At 47.1% G+C, this 20,696-nt stretch overlaps 1 protein-coding gene across 5 annotated transcripts in view; it reads left to right on the top strand.

The window, feature by feature from the left end:
* LOC147432085 (putative ion channel POLLUX-like 2) overlaps positions 1-20,696 on the top strand; it is a 173,557-nt gene that overhangs the window by 29,986 nt on the left and 122,875 nt on the right. For 4 of the 5 annotated variants that reach the window (XM_086492090.1, XM_086492091.1, XM_086492094.1 and 1 more), the window contains 3 exons: positions 841-916; positions 1,028-1,126; positions 20,327-20,481. In XM_086492090.1, coding sequence (XP_086348216.1) covers positions 841-916; positions 1,028-1,126; positions 20,327-20,481 — 330 coding nt within the window. The remainder of the gene's footprint in view (positions 1-840; positions 917-1,027; positions 1,127-20,326; positions 20,482-20,696) is intronic. The other variant, XM_086492093.1, reaches the window with a different exon arrangement.

Raw genomic sequence — 20,696 nt, 5'->3', positions numbered from 1 at the left:
ACAAGACTCGTTCCTTCAGAGTGGAATGAACTCACATTCATTCTTTCTCCTTCAAGCTGTATTGTTGAGAAAGTGGCAAGAGTCTTTCCTTCAAAAATGGAACTCGCTCACATCCAGTCCTTTCTAGAAAATGCCTTCATACTCCTCTATAGAATAGCTTAAAATTTTAGCCACCTCCGTGCATCACGTTTTCTCATCCATAATTTTGGTCTTCAGTATAATTTGTTTTTCTGATAAAATGATAAAACACTGCTACTCTATGATCTTCTGAAGTCTTTATAAGTGGAACTTGAAAACGTAGGCCAGTCTTAAGTTCGTTTCCTTGTCCTTGGCTAGAGATCTCTTCTCTGCCCAATCAATGAGTGTCCTATCCCTTACCAAAGGTCTAATAAAGAGGTAGCTGGTGGGGGCCCTTGGCCTGGACTTTGAACATGTTGGCTGCAAATTTCTTTCCAAGTTCCATTCTCAGTGAGTTCTTCTCTAGATATAAATATTATAATAGTCTTGCTTTACATGACCTCTCACTTTATTATAGTAATGGCTTTTTGAATCCTTTTGAAAAGATTGTGTTATTTTGCCCCTTACAAACATGCTATTTTCCTGACCGTGAGGAAAACCATCTTGTGGTTTTCAAGTAAAAGGGTCAGGGTGGCTTGCATAGCTGAGCAGTAGTAGGTTGCAGTTGTCCATCTTTTCATCGAAGGTGGGGGGAAACTTTACTTATCAAGCAAATGGAAAGCCTGACATTTTTCCGTTGAAGTTGCTCCTTTTGTTGTCATGAAAAGAAGAAGAATAAGGTCCCTTACCCTTTTTGTATTCTTTTGCATTTGAACAATGAAGGAGTTTTAAGCAGAAACCTGGTGATTCTTTTTGGGATGCTTGGGCATGTATATGTTCTTCTAGCACACATCTTAAGGTGCGTACAGCAAGAATGTGGATATTGTCTTGTTTTTATTAGCATTACTTTTTCCTAGTATTTTTCTGAGGAACTTTATTCCAATCTGTAAGAAGTATTCTTTTCATGCAGGAAAAAACACCGTTAGAACGTGGCATAGGTCTTGTATTGGCTGTTGGCGGTTTACTTTTTTACTCCCTCTTGACAAGCACCATGACTGCCCAGTTCAAGGTTTTTCCCTTTTTACCCTTTTGTTCATGAGCAACAATGTTCTTTACATTTCAAATATACTGAAATTTAACAGAAAAAAATTATGTTACTTGAGGATACACAGCATCTGAGGGGAAACTCAAACTGGACACCAGCAGCATTGAGCACACAAGGAGCTGATAGCAATTAGGTGAATACTTAAGACTTCCCGAGTTCAGCCTCCAAAACAGAGAAATGAAATGAAACGAAATGATATATTAACGTCTTCAAAAGGCCAAAGTGACCTATGAGACCAAAAAGTTACATAGTGGTGAATCTGATACAGTGTCTGAGTACTGAAAAAGAAAAGACTAAATGGTACTAAGAAAAAGGTACTGAAAAAGATACTGTACCATCCTAAACTGTTGGAAATGAGCTAAGCAACTAGCTAGAAGTGTGTAGAGTATGAGTAATAGCTGATGCAATGAGTGAAGGGCTGATACAATGTGTGACCATCAAGTCATAGGATATCCATCATCAGTCTCACTGGCGGATAACCTTTAGTCCAGGCTCTCAGAAATTTACTTTGGTTATGATAATAGGTCCTTAGCATGCCTCGCTTCTGGTTTCTAACGCATTTGTTACCATATACATGTGGTAGTGATGTGTGTGAACACACTAGGACCGCCGGGGCATTTTTTCCCTCTTTAGGAGGTTTTTTTCCCCCGTACATTGTATATACGCCTATCACTCTAGGACTATCTATCTTTCCATTGCACACTAAGTAATACGCTCTCTATTGTTTGCCTTGAGCTTCCTTCGTCTTCTCCAAGATGTGTGTGTTTTCCTGCAACCCTAATTCCAACAATTGGTATCAGAGCAGGTTAGCATCCTCCCGAGCTTAGTCGCCAGCAGCTCAAGCACACGCCTGCTCACTTTCTCCGATTTCAATGAGGTTTGGCGAGCGTTCGCAGGTCGACAAATATTTCGGGAAGATTTTGAAGAGCTCAGTCTGCTCAAATTTTTGATTCGGGCTCATTTCGGCCTCCATTTCCACTATAGGCAGTACTGCACAGGCTATTTCGTCATTTTGTGCAGAATTTCTATCAGTGCCGTTTTCTGCATAACAGGTGCCTTATAGTCTTATACGGTTTGTGCTATATAGCACGTGTTGTTCCCACTTCGTTTCTCCTCTTTTCGGGCAGATTTCACATCAGGTGCAATATTTACCATGTCTGACAACAACACAGATATGTTCAAGATGTTTGCTGCTGATGACAGATTGGATGGGGACAATTACTCTATGTGGGCTTACATGATGCAACATGTTCTTGTGTCAAAGGGCGTCTGGAATATTGTGCAGGGCATTGATGTACGTCTTAGTTTTGAGGATGCACGTCTTGGTTCTGAGGATGCAGGCGATGTTGAGGATGTGGCAGGTCTTGCTGCTATTAGAGTTGTTTTGCCTACGGCTGAACAACCTCGTTGGGATATAAAGGATGCACAGGCTCATGCATTGATTACGTTGTCTGTGAAGCGCACCATTGTTTCTCACATTCGTTCAACAAAATCTGCAAAATAGGCTTGGGATATTCTAGCAGGTCTTTATGCAAGCCGCAATGAGGCTAAAATTGCTTTGCTGCGTAAAGAGCTGGAATCGAAGATTATGCATGAGGAAGATGATATGGACACTTTCCTTGCTGGTGTCAAGGATATCAATGAGCAACTTATTTCTGCAAGTGAAGTCATTTCAGACAGTTCCCTTGTGCGGACTGTTCTTGACGCCTTACCAGATTCTTACCAGACTTTTACTGGATTCTATAGCTGATGCCAGCCCTGTCGTCAGCCAGCCAATTCACTTGGGGTGCTGTTGCTTGGTCCACCCTCACAGGCCCAACAATTCGTCTTGAGCTGTTCTCAGCGAGCAGGATGATTGTGATACAGGAGGGCCAGCCTACATTCCAGCAGCGTGTCACAAAGCTTACGCCCCAAGCGTGAAGCAGCGATAGAGAGCTTTGTTGGGAGCTTATCTACAGCCTGGCTCTCTGGTTCATATGGAGAGCCTGCTGCTTCCGCACCTTCGAGGCCCACCCCATCCGTCTGGTGGAGACTATACGAGATATATGGCTGGAGCTGATCCACACACTTCGAGGTCAGTTCGAGAGGCTGCAGGGCAGCTCCGACCGTGCCCACCCCATCCCTCCGGTGGAGACTATACGAGATATATGGCTGGAGCTGATCCACACACTTCGAGGTCAGTTCGAGAGGCTGCAGGGCAGCTCCGACCACGAGGCATTCCTACGACTTTGGCGTCTAGGGCCCTTCTACACCATGGTCCATGGGGCTCCTAGATGGCATTACAGGCCACTTGTGTGGTTGTTTCCTCCTCCCATATCCTGATTTAACCATCATTGTATAGGACAAACAAATTGCAACACTTGGCTGAATAATGTTTTTCATTTAGTCAAGATTTATTGCGCATCCTCGATCACTTGATCACTTGCATAGTATGCTCTGTTGCACACAATGCGTTTCAAGCATAAATCACCTTGACTTATTTTCCCACAAAGACTTATATTACAAAGATTCTTTCACTGAAATGAATTGAATGCGCCAATCAATTATTTAGGTAAATGGAAACCTCCAAGTTCGAATGGTCTCACTATGGAATTCTTTCATGGATTTTGGGATAACCTCAAGGTTTCATTCCTGAACATCATCAGATGCTTACTGGAAATCCAAGATGCTTCTTTGCTTCATGGAAGGAAGGATTATTGATTTTGTTACCTTAAAAAGCAACGGTATGAAACGCTGGTAGACTGTAGACCTATCTTGTTTATGGATGTACTTTAATAGATTGGTGACGGAGATGTTAGTCAATCATCTTAAAGGTCACCTGTGTCTGATTTACATTGTGACCTACATGGTTTTGTGTCTAGGTGTCAGATCTTGGATGATATTGCCAATGTGTACAGGGGGATTCAAAATGTAAACTACACAAAGCAAGATGTCCCAATCATGTAAGTTGACAAGTGTAAGGCCTTTGATACAATCCATCGGGATTTTATTGCAACTGATATGGAAAGGATGGGTTTTGAGCCTACGGACAACGTGATACAGTCTTGATTCACAACTTTTAGAGCCTAGGGATTTGGGATGCTTGTTGCGGCAAGGTTATCTACTTGATGTATTGCTTTATGCCATTGCAACATGTCCTATGGTGAATTATACGGATAAATCTCTAGGTAGGCAGTTTACAGGGCTCTTTCCATCTTATGATGGCTCACATTTTGTGAAAAAGGCTATGCGAGCTGATTCATGATTTCCCATCAAAACTCAGCCATGGACCTACAAAAGATTGTCACTATATTGGTCTTGCAGCTAGTCTATTTTCAATTTTTGCAACGTCAAAACTTTTGACACTTTCCCATTATGGTTGGCATTCACCTTTATGGCGTGTGGAGTCCTTCCTCATGGTGAGTGGGTTGCCTCCCTGCCGCCAGTTTTCGTTGATGACCTAGTTGTTAGCTGCCTTGTGTGTACACAGGGGATTTTATGCTTACAATAGTGTTTCTATCACAGGCTTGGGCACCCCAAGTTGGAAATCAGGCACGACACACAAGAGAATCACTTAAAATATTTCACAACTTTAAAAATCATAGTTCACTTTGGTCAACATGGCCCGGCGTAGTTCTATGCCCAAAGAGATTGGCCCCAAAGAGCCCTTTTCGGTATTTCTTTTTTTTTTTTTCCCGAGAAAAAGATCCTTCTATTAGTTAATGAAAACTGCCCATAGGGCTACAACCACCTCTGCAAGAGAGGGCTACAACAAACATGATGGGGAGACTCTCCCAATGAAAAAACAACATATATACAATGAGGCTAAATCAAGAGATGGGAGGAGGGAAGAGCCACACAGGTGGACGGTAGTGCCATCTGAGCACACCCTGGACTATGGTGTAGAAAGGCCCAGGGTGCCAGAGTCGAAGGAAAGCCTCGCGGCGCTCTCGCATGCGGTCGGAGCTGCCCTGTAGTCCCTCAAGCTGTCCTCTGAGAGTATGGATCAGCTCTAGCCAAAGGTTAGGAACAATCTCTACTCGTGGCACAGGGCGAGCCTCAAAGATGCGGAAACAGCGGGCCCGCCAGATGAACCAAAGTGTCAGGCCACTGATGAGCTCCCAATACTCCTCTCTCTCACTGCACCACTCCTATGGAGTAAGCTCTGTAGCAAGCTGGAGTGTAGGTCGCCCCCTCTGCATCACTATCATCCTGCCGGTGGAAGATAGCTCAAACTGAAGTGCCGGGCCCATGAGGGTGGACCAAGCCGTTGCACCCCAAGTGTACTGTCGAGCCGTGGAGAGAGCAGGCATCAACCGAAGAACTCGTAGCCACACCTGCTGGGCCGAGGAACAGTCCCAAAGATAGTGACGTTGACTCTCCACCAAATGGTCACAAGCTGCACATGCAGCCGAGAGACCACTATGCACTAGCCAGCTCCCTACTACTGCTGTAGCTCTGTGTGCGACCAGCCACTGAAACAAGGTGACTCGCAACCTCTCCCAAAAGTCTGCCAAGAACTCCACTGTGAGACCCTTCTCCTGCCAATGACGTGCTGCAGCGGGACGGGCCTCTCTCTGTGTTGCTAGTATATGACGTCCCAGTCGAACAGTGTACTGAAAGAACGGGACTCGTGGGTGGTCTGCAGAAGAGAAGGGGTCCCTCCATAGCCACTCACCAGGATCCCATTGTACTCGTGCCAGCGGACAACACTCCCAAGCCCATAGCCTCCAGTGTCCAGTCTCAAGAGCTGATGGGTCAGGGTCTATGACGCTGGTCCTCCCATAGATGCCCACTACTCGGATCCTCTAAAAACAGCACTCTGCTACCTGCGGGGCATCTGCTGCAACTCGTTGTAGTTGTCCCTCACCCTGAAGCTCGAAGAACAAGGCTGAGACAGTCTCTGAGCAGGCCTTGACTGAAATGAGAACCTCTAGTCGTGTGAAGGCTCCCATCCACTGGGGTGCTACTGGCTCGAGAGGCGTGAGCCACTCAGCTGGAACTGACTTTGAGATGTCCTGACACATGCCCTGCACCCCTCTCATGCCCTGTAGCTGGAAACCCTGCACCTCCTCTAACAAACCTATGAACTCAAGCCAGTCACTTAGAGAGCGCGCTGGACTTGCTGCCATGGGACCCCAAGAAACATGAGGCTGACTACCAACCAAGTCGCCTCTCTGAGTGCTAACCATGGGGTTCTAGACGAGGGGCTGCCGTAGGCGCTCCTCCGTGCACGTCGGCTGTCTTTGCTCCAGGCCACGCCGTAAGAGCTCCCAAGATCAAAGCAAACTCACAGCGAATCGGTCCTCCAGTCTCCTGCTCAAACCAACTCGGCGCAACTCTGTAAAGATCCATCTAGTCGAAGGTTGCCAAGGGTCTCCTCACTGAGGCACCCTGGCACGAAGCCTCTGTAGCAAGAACTCCTTCCAGGGCTCCTCTCTTGGAAGAAGTCCTCTGACTACGAACTTCCCAAGAAGGGCTCTGCTGTGCTGTGCTGGATCAATGATCCGAAGCCCTCCTTGAGAACAAGGAAGTGTGATGACCGACCAAGCCACCTTGGCTCGCGCAATCTGAGTGTCACATCTTGACCAAAGGAAGTTTCTGATCAGCCTCTCTACCTGGCTGATACAAGAACTCGAGAAGATCCAGCAGGAAGTGATGTACCACATAGTCGCCAACAACACCTGGTTGGCAACTACTACTCTACCAGCCAGGGAAAGTCGTACTGAGCTCCAATGTAACAGCTTTCTCCTGATGGATTGGAGAAGAGGAGAAATCTGCTGCTCGAGAGACAAGTCCAAACCAACCTGACAACCCAAGTACCGAACTGCAGTCCCGGGGGGAATCCACGTGAAACCCTCTCCTGGCATCCAATCTGGCACAGGAGCACTGCCAACCGAGAAAGCCACTGTCTTTCTCCAGTTGATCAGTGCGCCCGATGCACAACAGAAGGTCTCCAAAGCCTGCTCACATCTGTGCAGATTGGCCTCCTGGTCCTCTAAGTACAAGGCTGAGTAATCGGCAAACTCAGCGTCCATTAGCTCATCTCCCCGAATAGGGAGTGCTAAGCCTCGTAGACCAACCTGCTGTGATACCAAAAATCTGCTCATTGCCTCCGCATAGAACAGAAAGACAAAGGGGGCAAGAGGACAACCCTGTTTGACCGAGCGTGTGAGTATGAAGTGCTCACCTCTACCTCCTGCCAAAAGCACCTGACTGTGAGCCTGTCTCTACAAAGCTGACACCCCTCTGATCCAAGTATCCGAGAAGCCCATCCTGCGTAGAGTGTCCTCTAGAAAGTCCCAGTCAACTCTGTCGTATGCCTTCTCAAAATCGAGAAGAAGAATCACAAGGTCTTCTGCACGGAGCCGTGCTAGGGCAGAAGCCTCCCAGAAAGTGAAGATGCTGTCAAGGATAGTGCGTTCCTTGACAAAACCTGTCTGAGTCCCATGTATAAGGCTCTCCAAAAGTGGCTGAATCCTCAAACTCAGAGCCTTGGCAAGAATTTTGTAGGCTGAGTTGAGGATGGTGATGGGGCGCCACTGTCGAATCTCATCCAAGGAGCCACCCTCCTTTGGAATGAGGTAGATCAGGCCCTCACTCATGCTATCAGGCATCACCCCTGTGTGCAAAATGTACTGAAAGGCACTACAAAGATCTGGGCCATGCAGGTCCCAGTACTCCAAGAAAAAGCTGGGAGTTAACCCATCCTCACCTGGACAGCTACCACGAGGGAGGGCCCTAAGAGCCGTGTGCAGCTCCTCAAGCTAAAGTGGCATCTCTAGCCTCTGGCGCATCTCCTCTGTCACAAGACAAGGCATCTATGCCCAAACCTGCTCCCTGCATGCATCCTGCCGCTCTAACTGGCGCTCAGCCGACAATAACTCACGGTAAAAGTCAGTAGCAATTGCACGCATATCCTTGGGCTCACAAGCAACTGACCCATCGGGTCTCCTCAACTGATTGACCTTTGCATGCGAGTGCCGAGGTCCCACTGTCTCAAAAAAAGCACCAGTCACTCTGTCACCCACCTGAGTCCACTCAGATGCCTGTCGGTGGAAGGCAAACTCATGGCGCCTCTCCTCTGTGCTAGCAAGCTCCTGTCGAGCCTGCTGTAACTGCTCCTCTAACCATGGACTGTCTGGATGTTGCTCTTTCATCCTCTGTAATGAAGCAATGCCTCGTCTGAGACGTTGCTCCTCCTCTCTCGCTGCAGCCCGGCGAGCGAGAGACTCCTGAAGAAAAATGTGGCTGAGCTGAGCTAGGCGTGAGGCCACTCTATTTGCAGGTGGAACCTGGCTGTCCATGCCCTCTGTCTAGAGAGCCTCTACCCTCTCTCTGAGTGCTGAGTCCAGCAAGACCCGCTTTGGGATGCAAAGCATCGTGCTCCCACTCCTCTGCCTGTCTGCCACTGTGAGGATCACTGGTGCATGGTCCGAGAAGGATGTCCCTGCGAGGATGCCGACTGATTCCCCCAAGTCTTTGAAGTGGTCACTAGTGTAAAAGCGATCTATCCGCGATAGATTCACTCCTCTCTGCGGTCCGATCTAGAGAAGGCAAGACTGTCTGGAGGCCTCACAAAGCCAAAGTGCTGCCATGTATCCGAGACCCTCAAAGTCATACACAACCTCTCCCAAGCTGCCAACTCGACTCCATGCACAGTAGCATGGCTGCCTCCAATCTTCTCAGAAGGGTCCTCCAACATGTTGAAGTCCCCTCCTATACACCAATGATCGGCCTGCGGCAAAGACTCAACAATCTGTGACCAAAACTCTGCACGAGCACTCGCAACATTGGGCGCATAGATGTTCAGGAAGGCCACAAGGCCACCCTGAACCTGCATAGTAATCCACTGAGCCCTGCCTGGCACAATAATCCCTCTGCCCACGATGGCCTGTTGCAATGAGTCCGCAATAGTCATACATACCCCACCCTGGATGCCTCCAGGTCCAAAAGCAGCTGACCAAAAGGTATCATATTGTCCACACAAAATCTGACCACATTGCCGAATGCGGCTCTCACACAGATGGTGCTCCTGAAGCATAAGGAGATCAATCTCTTCTCCCACAAGGCAATGCTGAAGCTCCTAACGCAATCGGTCCTGCTGTTGCTGAAACTGGGGCCTACCTAGTCCTTGCACGGTCCATGAGACGATCCTCATGGGGAGCGAGAGAGAACGGATGCTGCCGCTGCAGCAAGACGAGCTATCTTCGAGGCTGGCTTGGATGGTAAGTAATCCGCATCCGAGTGTCCTCTAGATAGGTGTGACTGCAGTGAGTGCCTAGCCCAAGCCCAAGCAGAGCGAACCATGCGAAAGCAACCTCCTCTGTCCAGGAGTCCTCATGAATGTATACATAGCAAGGCAAACACTGCGTATCAGCAAAGAAGTACACCACAATGTGCCTATATCCTGTTGAGTCTGGGGGTGTCACCGCAAACTTGGCCAATGGCCACAAAGTCTGCAGCAAATCTATAACTCCAAGTTCTCCCATGTGGTGAGAGAACTCGAGGACCTGTGTATGCAACCATCCCAACGCTGAGTCGAGGGACCACTGTGTCTCGGCCCTACCACAGAGGGGGAAGGAGAAACCAACTGCTGAGACCAAGGCCTCTGTCCCCCTAGCGGCGAGGAACAAAGCATGGACCCTGAAGCAGACTGCCTCGGGGTCTGCTGCGGAATCGCCGAGAAAGCGAGTGAACCCGTAGTCGAAGAAGTCCCGGTGGCATCGGAGGTCAATGCTCGTCAGACCACGAGGGATATCTGCAAGGGAAGATGTCTGAATCTGCAAAGGGGACCGCAAGAAGGGCTGACCCTCTCTCGCTAGGCGACTCGTGGCAAAGGCGCTGCCAAGAGATCTCCTAGCCGCCGGAGAGGGACCAGTCTCTTGAGTCAACTGTGGAACTGGAGCAGGAGGGGGGAGGAGAAGGAGCTGGGGGGAGCGGAGGAGAAGAGGGGCGGGATGGGGCGACAATGGTAGAGGGGCGAGGTGGAGAGGCGACGGGAGCAGAAGGCGGGGGGGAGGATGAGGAAGAGAAGGGGAACTCTGGGGGGGGGGGGGGGGGGGGGGGGGAGCGGCTGTCGAGGGTGAAGCGGAGGTGGAGGCTGGCGCAGGGGTCTCCTCCTTCTCAAGAGGACCAAAGCGGTTCCCCGTGGAAACTCGCTGCTGCTGAGTAGGCACCAGAGGGCCACTCTGAGTGCCAGGCTGTCGCTGTGGCCCTTGGCGTCGACGACCATGGGCCGGCTGCCACCCCTCCTCTGCTGGAGCCCCAGGCTGGGAGGGTAGCTCTGAATCTATGCGCTGTGCCGCTGACTGTGGCTGTGGGCCAGCCCTGGCAGGCTGAGGCTGAGGCTGTGGTGCAGGTCGCGGTCTCCTCCGTGGACAGGCCTTCGCTAGGTGGCCCATTTGTTGGCAAATGAAGCACTGGTTCGGGAGGCCCGAGTACTCCACACTCTGTCTAAACCAACCCCCACTCACCCGAGGCAAAAGGATGACCTTCGGAAGCGTGTGGGTATCTCTGACCAAAACTCGAACTGAGGGGATGCCAACCGCCTTGGCAGCTACTGATGCTGCCGTACGAGGTGTCTCCAGGACAATCCCGATGGCGGAGCCGATCCTGGAAAGAAGTGGTAGGTACTCCCTCCGTAAACCCGGAAAGCAGACTGAGATGGGGATGTTTGCCTCCTCTACTAGAACATCCGAAGCCGGGTCAAAACCATGTCGCCACTGTCGAAAGTGGGGGCGTGATGCTCGGATGGCCAGTGGACTCATAGCTATGACCTTGGACGCCATCGCGGAGGTCTCAAACTCGATCTGAATCTGGACATCCAAGATCTTGCCTACCTCTGCGAGAAGGCGGGCCTGGAGAAGGTCTCGCAGCTCTCCTCTGCTAGGTCGGGTGCCGAGAATCTTGTAGATGACCGAAGTCGCCTGCAATCGCTCTACCTCTGCGGCAAGGCTCGCTTGCTGTGTCGGCGAGAGAGCAAGTCGAATGGTGGGCTCAGCGGGGTCGGGTGAGGGGGCTTCTGGCGAGTCCCTCTGTGGCGAAGCTGGAGCCTCCATCTGTGTCTACTGCTGTGTCGTAAGAAGAGGTCGACGGGTGGACGCTGCAATCAGGCGCAGAAAGCATTGCCCCAAAAATTGAAACAATGCCGAAGAGGCCGAATTGCAAGGACTGATGGGGAGAAACCGAGGCGGGTGGGAAGACGGGGGCCGGGGAGGCAGCGGGCTGGGGAAGGTGGAAGCGCTGGCGGCAGCACGAGGGGGTGACGGGGGCGGCACTGGCTAGAAGGCAGCGCGGAGCAAGCAGCGGGCGGGTAGGCAGGCAGGCAGGGGGCGGCAGAGGCTGGCAGGCAGCGTGGGGGTAGGCAGCGAGGCATAAGGGCAGCGAGGGGGAGGCAGCGGGCTGGGGGGGGTGGGGTTTATGGCGTACGAAGGTAGCAGCAGCAGCAGCAGTGAGCCAGCGGGGAATCGATCCTAATCCACCAATAAGTGTTATCAATTATCTTTTCGGTATTTCTTTTATATTAATGCCTGATCAAAGTACAACTACCAAATGGTCCTCTGCTCTAAGACTCTGTGTCTAGATGCTGTGAAGAGTGAGGCCCTTGGGCCCTTTTTATTCTCACAAGGGATGCCAAAAGCAGAGCCCAAAAGCTATCAAACTCAAAAGCAAAGAGTTCTATCACAAATTGGTGATGTGGGAGAGCCACCGGCAGACACATACACACGCATGGTGACGTGGCACCCAGTACGGACGCTCGAAAAATGCCCTGACAGGCTGACGTGGCAGTACGGAATTTTGCGTCTGGCGTTAATCCACGTGCTGACTATGCTGACGTGGCAGCAGCGCACGGACTGCTCGCTTTTTGCGCTGACATGTACGGATCTTCTGCAAATTGCGTTGACAGCTTTTGACCAGTTGCTTTTGGAGACCATTGCTTTTGATTTTAAGATGCTTTTAGGGCTCTGTTTTTAGCAACCCTTTGTAATGTTTATAAGTGGCCTTAGGGGCTCACTTCTTAGAGCATCTGGATGCAGAGTCTGAGAGCGAGCACGCGCGGCCTCAGTTGTATTTTGCTCAAATATTAATATAAAAATAAATGCCAAAAGGGGCGCCAGTCTTTGTGGCCAATATCTCTTGGCACGAAACTACGCCCGGCCGTGTCGACTCTTTTGTGATCTGTGAATAAATTTGAAGTGAATCTCTACTGTGTCGCGGTAGAATCTTGACTTGGGGTGTCCAAGTTTGTTAAAATGGTATCAGAGCACGATCGATTTCTCTTCTACTAGGAAATCCGATCCCTTATCTCGTGATACGTATGGATTCTAAAAAGAATCAGTCGACTTCTTTTGCATCCGCTGATGCGGGAGGAGACCACGTAGAAGATTTGAATAAATTAACATAGGAAGAGTACGGGCCACCTCAGCCCACTCAGTATGAACTTCAAGAGATGCAGCGTCGACAGTAGGTTGACGAGTGCACAAAGCAGATGATTAAATTTGCGAAAGACCCTCAGACTACAAAATTTTTGTCTCAGCAATCTGTCGCTGAAGTGCACACTCAATGGCAGAAAGCCACTGAACCACCAATCAAACTGGCAATTAAGAAACTCCTCCTCCGAGGATATTTACAGAACAAGAACTTCAAGAGGTAGTTCAAACTCAGATCAATTAGCTTTTGGACACAAGGAATCAATCCAAAAAGCAATTGAAAAAGCGCAAGAAGGGGACTGATTACCGTGTTTATTTGGGCCGTCAATCTTCTTTTGCATCTGCAAGAATGCAGAAGAAGCGTGTACGCTTTGAAGGACTAACCAGTTCTTCTTCTTCCTCTTCTTGTGACAATTCTTCTAGCTCTTCTGACTTGAGCGAGGAGGACAGAAAGGGCAAAAGCGAAGCAAAAAGCAAAGCTTCGGAAAGGACAAGAAAAAAGCAAAGAAACTCAGATTCCGCCCAGTTTCTGATAGCTCTACGGAGGAGTCATCCTGTGACAATTCGGACTCCGCTGACCATATGATTTATGGAAAGGAGAAGCACTTCTATAGAGCCAACCAATATGACTTATTCGAAGACGAGAGCAAGAAAGCAAAAGAATTTAAAGGTGGACAATTGATAAAATTCAAATTCTTTTCTGGATTCTGAGATGCTCTGAGGGCTTTGGTTTTCATCCAGCAGTTCGACATAGCCTTCTCTGGAGGGCACTACTGAGAGCACTCCAAGAGTAGGAGGGATGCATCTTTTCTCAAAGGAAATGCTTGAACATGGTGGTCCACCCTTCTTTAGAGGAAAGAAGCTCAAGCCAAGTGGTTGAAATTCGAAAGGCTCTTTATTCCTTCTTGGTTGACCCGAGAGTACAAACAGGATATAAGAACCGCTTGGAACCATCTTCGGATGACCAAGGAAGATTCTTTGGACGCTTATTGCGAAAAGTTTTGGGACTCTTTTTTTCCAACCTCTTCATTTAAGAAGGTCACCTTTAAGGAATATATTGAGCGGTTTTGCTACGGACTCCATACAGAGATCCAAGACTATTGCCTTGAACAAAAGTTGAATTCTATCCAAGAATTAATGGGTCTTGAGAAACGGGGTTTCTCGATACATTCGGGGAATTTGACTTACCCCACTGATGAGATCTTGACTCAGAGGACCAGACAGACCTCTAACAATGAAAGTAGAAAGAAAAAGAGTTCCCAAGAAAAGAAGGATACATGACCCCGACTGACTCTTTGAGAAAGGGCTAACTATCTCAAAGAGGGGAAGTATTTTGGTTGCAGGGAACAAGGGCACATCTCTACAAAGTGCCCCAAAAAGGCATAGCAAGGACAAATTGAAGACAGGCCAGAGAGTTCTAGAGCAGCAGAGGAACGTGGCAGAAAAGGCAAGATGAAAGCAAGACTGGTACCAGATTGCATGGGTACTGACCCAATCTAGATAGATAAAGTACATAACTTTGCCGAGCTTGGGGCAAAGTGAAAGATCAAGAAGCCCTTATTTTCTTTGATGGAGGAGCCAAGGCCAACTTCATTTCACCCGAATTGGCGGTGCGGCGCGAGATTACACCCGACAGGATGGGACCACCAACAGAGGCAGTTCTAGCGGCGCCTGGACGGGACATGGCCATTACGCTTGTCATTGGCAAACTTCGTTTGCATTGTCAGGGGTATTTAGGGAATGAGGACATCATGCCTTTGGAAGGGTGTGACGTCTTCCTAGGAGTCCCTTCGTACCATAAGAACAACGCTGTGATCGACTATCGGGCTAAGAAAGCAACTTTGACTAATGAAAAGGGCCGAAAAATTTACTTGGTGTAAAACTGAAGGGCGACTCCGTCCCTATTGTATCGGCTTCGGCCATTTCCAAATTAATGAAATCTAGTCTCTTTGTTTACTCGATCTATTTGAAAGAGTTGAATGATGAACACAGGACGAACATGTCTGAACTTGATAAAGAACACCAAGATTTTTTCCACACACATGCTGATTGTTTCTCTGAGGGCTTGCGAGGGAGTTACCCCCATCTCGTCCTGAGGATCACACTATTGATCTGATTCCTGGAAGCACACGGTCAAGTCGGCCACCTTACCGTGTAAGCCGAGCCTAGAATGAAGACATCATGAACCAAGTGAAAGACCTTGAAAAGGGTCTTATCCATATGAGTACTTCACCCTATTGCTCTCCGGTGTTGTTGGTATTAAAGAAAGACGGATCTTGGAGAATGTGCATTGATTACAGAGCTCTCAATAAAATCACTATCAAAAATAGATTTCCGATTCCAAGGATCGATGATATTCTTGACCGAAGGGATTCTCTTGTTTCAACAGGATTGATTTGAAAAGCGGATATCATCAGATCAGAATTGCTCCGGGAGATGTCTATAAGACAGCCTTTCGGACAAGTTTTGGTTTGTATGAATTTTTGGTGATGCCTTTTGGCCTTACCAATGCTCCAACGACTTTCAACCAAATGATGGATAGGAATTTTCGAGAGTATCGATCTTTTGTCGGCACTTTCTTTGATGACACTATAGTCTTCTCCAAGGATGAAGCAAAACATTGACACCATCTGCTACAGGTCTCTCAAGCATTGCATGATCACAAATTAGTTATCAATGTCAAAAAGAGTGAATTTTTCTTTTCGGAGATACACTTTTTGAGACACATCGTCTCAGCAGCAGGAGTACAAATGGACCCGGCCAAGATTGACACTATACGTGAGTGGCCAGATTTGAAGAATGTTCATGAAGTTAGAAGCTTCTTGGGCTTGTGTTCTTACTATTGGCGGTTAATTTGAAAGTTTGTAGAGGTAGCTTCCCCTTTGCACATATTGACTCAAAAAGGAGTCCCTTTCTCGTGGGGACCGACAAAGGTGACTACCTTTCAAACACTTAAAGGAAAACTGACTATTGGACTAGTGTTGACTTTGCGGGACTTGCAAAAGTCATTTGAAGTATATTGTGATGCTTGTGGTCGTAGTCTGGGAGCAGTCTTAATGCAAGAAGGCCATGTGATTGCCTATGAAAGCCGATTGTTTTCAAGGCGATAATTGACAACACAGATTTATGAGAAAGAGCTTTTGGTAGGTGATTCAAGCTCTTGCTCAATGGCGACATTACCTACTCGGAGCCGATTTCACGGTCTTCACTGATCACCAAAGCTTATGCTACTTCTTGTCACAGAAGTAGCTTTCGGAAAAGCAGATGCGGTGGGCTAACATCTTGTCACAGTTTCACTTCTAGATTGTCCATATTCAGGGACAGAAAAACTTGGTGGCAGATTCATTGTCTCGGAAGCCTCTAGTTTTGGCTATTTCCACGATTCATCATAGAAGCTTCAAGGACATGGTTGATCAGTACGCCATAGATCCGGATTTTTTTGATGTATTCACACGAATACAAAATGGGGAGGTAGTAGCGGGATATTCCATACCGGATGGCTACTTGATGAAGAAAACGATGTTGAGCGTCACATAGACGTTGAGGGAAAAGGTTTTGACTGAGTGCCATTGTCCACCTTTTACGGGTCACCGTGGCATCGACACTACCTTGAAAGGTGTGGAGTGTTACTTCTTTTGGCTGAGACTCAAGAAAGATGTGGACGACTTTGTTCGTAGTTGTTCAGTATGCCAAAAGTTCAAGTTTGACATGCATATGGCACAGGGATTACTACAACCTTTACCCATTCCCACCCGCCCTTGGGAAATTATTGCAATGACCCGAAGACACAAAGTGGGCATGATGGCATTTGGGTTGTCATCGACAGATTAAGCAAGCAGCTCACTTCATTCCAGGGAAGAAAACAGTCAAACCGGATCATTTAGCGAGATTGTTCATTGCACAGATTTTCCGACTACACGGCATGCCTGAGACAATAGTCTCCGACAGAGATCCCCAATTCACGAGTTTGTTTTGGAGGGTTATTTGGGAGAACATTGGCACACGTTGCAGTTCTCGTTATCATTCCACCTGCAGACAAATGGGCAATGTGAGATTGCAAATTCAATTGTTCTGGATTTATGGAAGTCTTACATCTTCGATCAAAAGACTCAATGGGAAAAATATTTGCCTTTGGTGGAATTTGCCTACAACAACACGATTCACTCTTTGACGGGAAAGGCGCAATTTGAGATAATTGAAGGTGCTTCGAAGGTTCCACCCTTCCTTAGCACTAAAGAATAAGGATTTTGAAGCCGACCAGTACACGAGGGACTTGGACATTGCTTTTGCCAAGGTCTGGGAGGCTTTAGCGAAATCTCTAGAACGCTATAAGAAGGCAGCAGATTGACATCGACGAGATTTGAAATTAAAGGAAGACGATTGGGTGCTCTTACGTTTTGAGAAGGCACGCCTAAGAAAACGAAAAGGAAAGGAGCGGCTTTTCCAAAGCTTAGCATGAGGTATTATGGCCCTTTCCAGATAAAAGAAAAGATAAATGATGTCTCCTTTAGACTCAAGCTGCCCGATACTTGGAAGATTCACAATGCATTCCATGTGAGTCTATTGAAGTCTTTTAAAGGCGATGTGCTTGTTGATGGGGAGCTTGATGAGCAACCCGAAGTGGAGGAAAGCGAGGAGATACTCGTTCCACGACAGATTTTGGCACACAAGGACAAAAAGATAAAAGGTAAAGTGATTAGGCGGTTCTTGATTAAATTCAAGAACTATCTTGCATTGGATGCGAAGTGGATGGAGGAGGACCTAGCAGATACTCCTCAGATTTTGGAACTTCACCTTGAAGAATTTGGTTTAGCATAGTCTACTTTGATAGAACCCCTAGTTCAGCGAGGGTGAATCTAGTGCATCGGGTTTGCACAAGAGGGGAGTTACTCCGCTCCTTTGTCAACAGATTACCCCGATTTTTGAATAAGGTCACTGATGTCCCCTTTGGGTTTCAGGGATACTAATGGGCTGACTAGTATTCTGTTGTATGACTTTATGACAGGAATTCTCGAAAATGAATATGATTGATTTGTACTTGACTTGTTTGAGTACAGGAACTGAAAGACGAAATGACTGTAGCATTTCGGTCTCATAAATCTCTATAGGCATGATTGCAATAAGGATTAGTTAATCGGGCATCAGTGAGGTCCGGAATTGATCTAGAGACAATTACTAAATACGTTGCCGATGGTCATGGTCTGAGATTTGGAATGAATTTTTCTCTGATTTGTCATGTGATGTCGAGTGATGTCCTGTGATGTGACTGTCGTTTTGTACAAGTGCTAGATGTGTTGTGGCTAGTGCGTCCGTACTAACAGTCAGTGTCTACTAAGACAGTTTATGGCCTCTGTCTGTTTTGTAGGCGTAATTGAAGGCGATTACAATTCTTTCAAGAGGGGGGTATGTCACAAATTGGTGACGTGGCAGAGCCACCCAAACACACATACATGCATGGTGACGTGGCACCCAATGCGGACGCCCGAAAAATGCCTCGACAGGCTGACGTGGCAGTACGAAATTCCGCATCTGGCACTAACGTGGCTGTACGGATGTCCACGATACACGCTCACTGTGCCGACGTGGTAGCAGCATACGGACTCCCTGTTTTTTGCGCTGACAGTGTACGGATCTTCCGCAAATTACGTTGATAGCTTTTGACCAGTCGCTTTTGGAGACCATTGCTTTTGATTTTAAGATGCTTTTGGGGCTCTTCTTTTAGCAACCCTTTGTAATGTTTATTAGTGGCCTTAGGGACTCACTTCTCAGAGCATCTGGACGTAGAGTTTGGGGCCAATATCTCTTGGCACGGAACTATGCCGGGCCGTGTTGACTCTCTTGTGATTTGTGAATTAATTTGAAGTGAATCTCTGCTATGTCGCGGTAGAATCTTGACTTGGGGTGTCCAAGTTTGTTACAAGTTCCAAAAGCAATTGATCTCAAAAGCATATTATTTCCAAAAGCACCTTATTTCCAAAAGCAACTTCCCCCCCTTCCCTTGCATGGGCCTCTATCTTTCCTTCGCCTTCATGTTTTCTCAAGCCTTGTGCGTCTATTATCTCTTTTCTGCACATCTGACATGGTATCAGATCTCATGTGGGCCAGGGTAGTGAATTGAGGTTTGTTTTGACGTAGTTGCTGCTTTTTTTCAGCCTTGGGTCTCGGCATGTTCCACCCATGAATGAAGAAGTGTAGAGGAGCTCAAGAGCATGTGATAGAGGGTTGCAGTCATGCTCTATCTGATGGAGCAGAGTAGGGCGCTGCCATTTCTGCCATGAACCTTTGTTTCTAGCTAGAAAGAAGGATCTGAGGTTGAGTTTTCTTCTTGACAGGGGTGCGGGCAACCGCTGTGGTAGTATTTGCAGTGAGATGCCTAGCCAGCTTGAGATGAAAGGTTCGTAGCATGGCAGGAGGATTTGGTGTTGTGTTTAACGTAAAGACATCATTGTATTTGCAAATCGAAGCTGGAGAAGGGGAGTTCTTTGTGTTTTTCCCATGCCGAGGGAAAGGATATTTGTATTTCAGCCTAGAAGGTCTTTTGAGATTTGCGTTTTTGTTTGCTAGAAACTTATCAGAGAGGATGCCTGCACTTTAAGCCTAAACTGAAGTGCTTGGCTTGGCTATGCAATGGAAGGAAGGCTCCCATTGTACTTCTGGCACTGTACAGAAACAATTTCAATCACGATCACATGAGAAACCTAGAAATCTGTGTATGAGGACTGTGATAGGTTATGGAAGACCTGAAACAAGTTCTTACGGAAACTTATCTCCTCCTTCAAAGTGGGAGGAGGTGATATTAAACTCGCCTTAAATTTACACAGGGCTGGAGATCCTCATACAAAGGGCCACAAGACTTTGATGAGATTGTCTTGGGCTTGTGAGACAAATTATTGGTTTTGAGGAGGATTAAAGATTTGTAAGATTTTGATTTCAACTTGGAAGGCTTTTAGCGCTATTGAGGTAGTGGGTATTTATAAATTGTGAATGCAGTAAAAAGAGTGGAAATTATGGTAAGCCCCTTTTTGCAAACTTTTGAGAAGGTGGCTACGCAAAGCTCTTCAAATTTTTACTGCATTTCTAAAGTTATTCTGTGCAGTATTGAGCACTCATTGAAACACGGGTCACTTCACTAGAGTAAAACCCCCGTTTTTAACCCTTTGATAGGTAGCTGTATAAATTGATGCTGCATTTGTGTGTTCCCTTTTCCATTGCAGTTGCCAGTAAACAACATAAGCCTGCTTTGTGTGGATTCTGAGGCATAATTTTTGTCTACGGGGCGAGCCAGAAAGAAAGTTTTAATCTCTAGTCTCTAGTATACATAATTCACACTCATCAGCATCTTGCAAGACATGACTTAAGGCTGCAGTATATGAAACACTGGCTTACAAGTCTCTCTCTAGATCTTAATTTTGTAAAGAGCTTGCCATACACCTGGGGCACCTTATGTATCCTTCTACAATTTCCCTTGATAGTTTCCTGCTGTATTGTAAGCTAGATGCCCTTTTTGTTTATTTATTTTGACAGTTCTTGAACTGAAAATGGACAAGAATTCTGGAGCTTTATACTTAGAGCCCCCAAAGTTGCAACATGTGCATACAAAGGTGTATTGATTAGTATGAGTTAAGATCAAAGTCTTGCTGGTTTTTCTACATAATAGCTCAAAAGTCAACAGGTTACCAACTGCTTCAATATTTGTATGCATTATCTGGGATCAACTATGTGACATAATTTTGTGCTTTGATGATGCTCCAAGAGCCGCATGGAATGGTTGCGAGAAGGGGCTCATTCTGAAGTAATGGAAGAAGGACATGTTGTAATTTGTGGGGCAAATAATCACCTTGCCACAGTCTTGAGGCAGTTGGACAAGTCTCATCAGTTAGCGCTTCGTGAACATTCAACCAAGTTGCAGTATTTTCTCTTAACTATTGTATTTTGTGATGCATTTATGTTGTTGGGTCATCTAGTATACAAATGCTTGTAATGTGTATGCTTGATCGAAACATTTAGGAAGCAATCATTTAAAATGCCATAATTTTTACATGTGGACTCTTATCGGTTGTCATTTGTATCGTGTAGCAATCTTGGAGTGCCTGGTAATGTCCATTTTTTCTGTGTGCTTTGGT

Source organism: Adiantum capillus-veneris, chromosome 20 (assembly GCF_014529385.1).
Source record: "Adiantum capillus-veneris isolate H3 chromosome 20, ASM1452938v2, whole genome shotgun sequence".
Classification (NCBI taxonomy): domain Eukaryota; kingdom Viridiplantae; phylum Streptophyta; class Polypodiopsida; order Polypodiales; family Pteridaceae; genus Adiantum; species Adiantum capillus-veneris.
The sequence above is the reverse complement of the archived record's forward strand: the minus strand, read 5'-3'. Positions and strand labels throughout refer to the sequence as shown.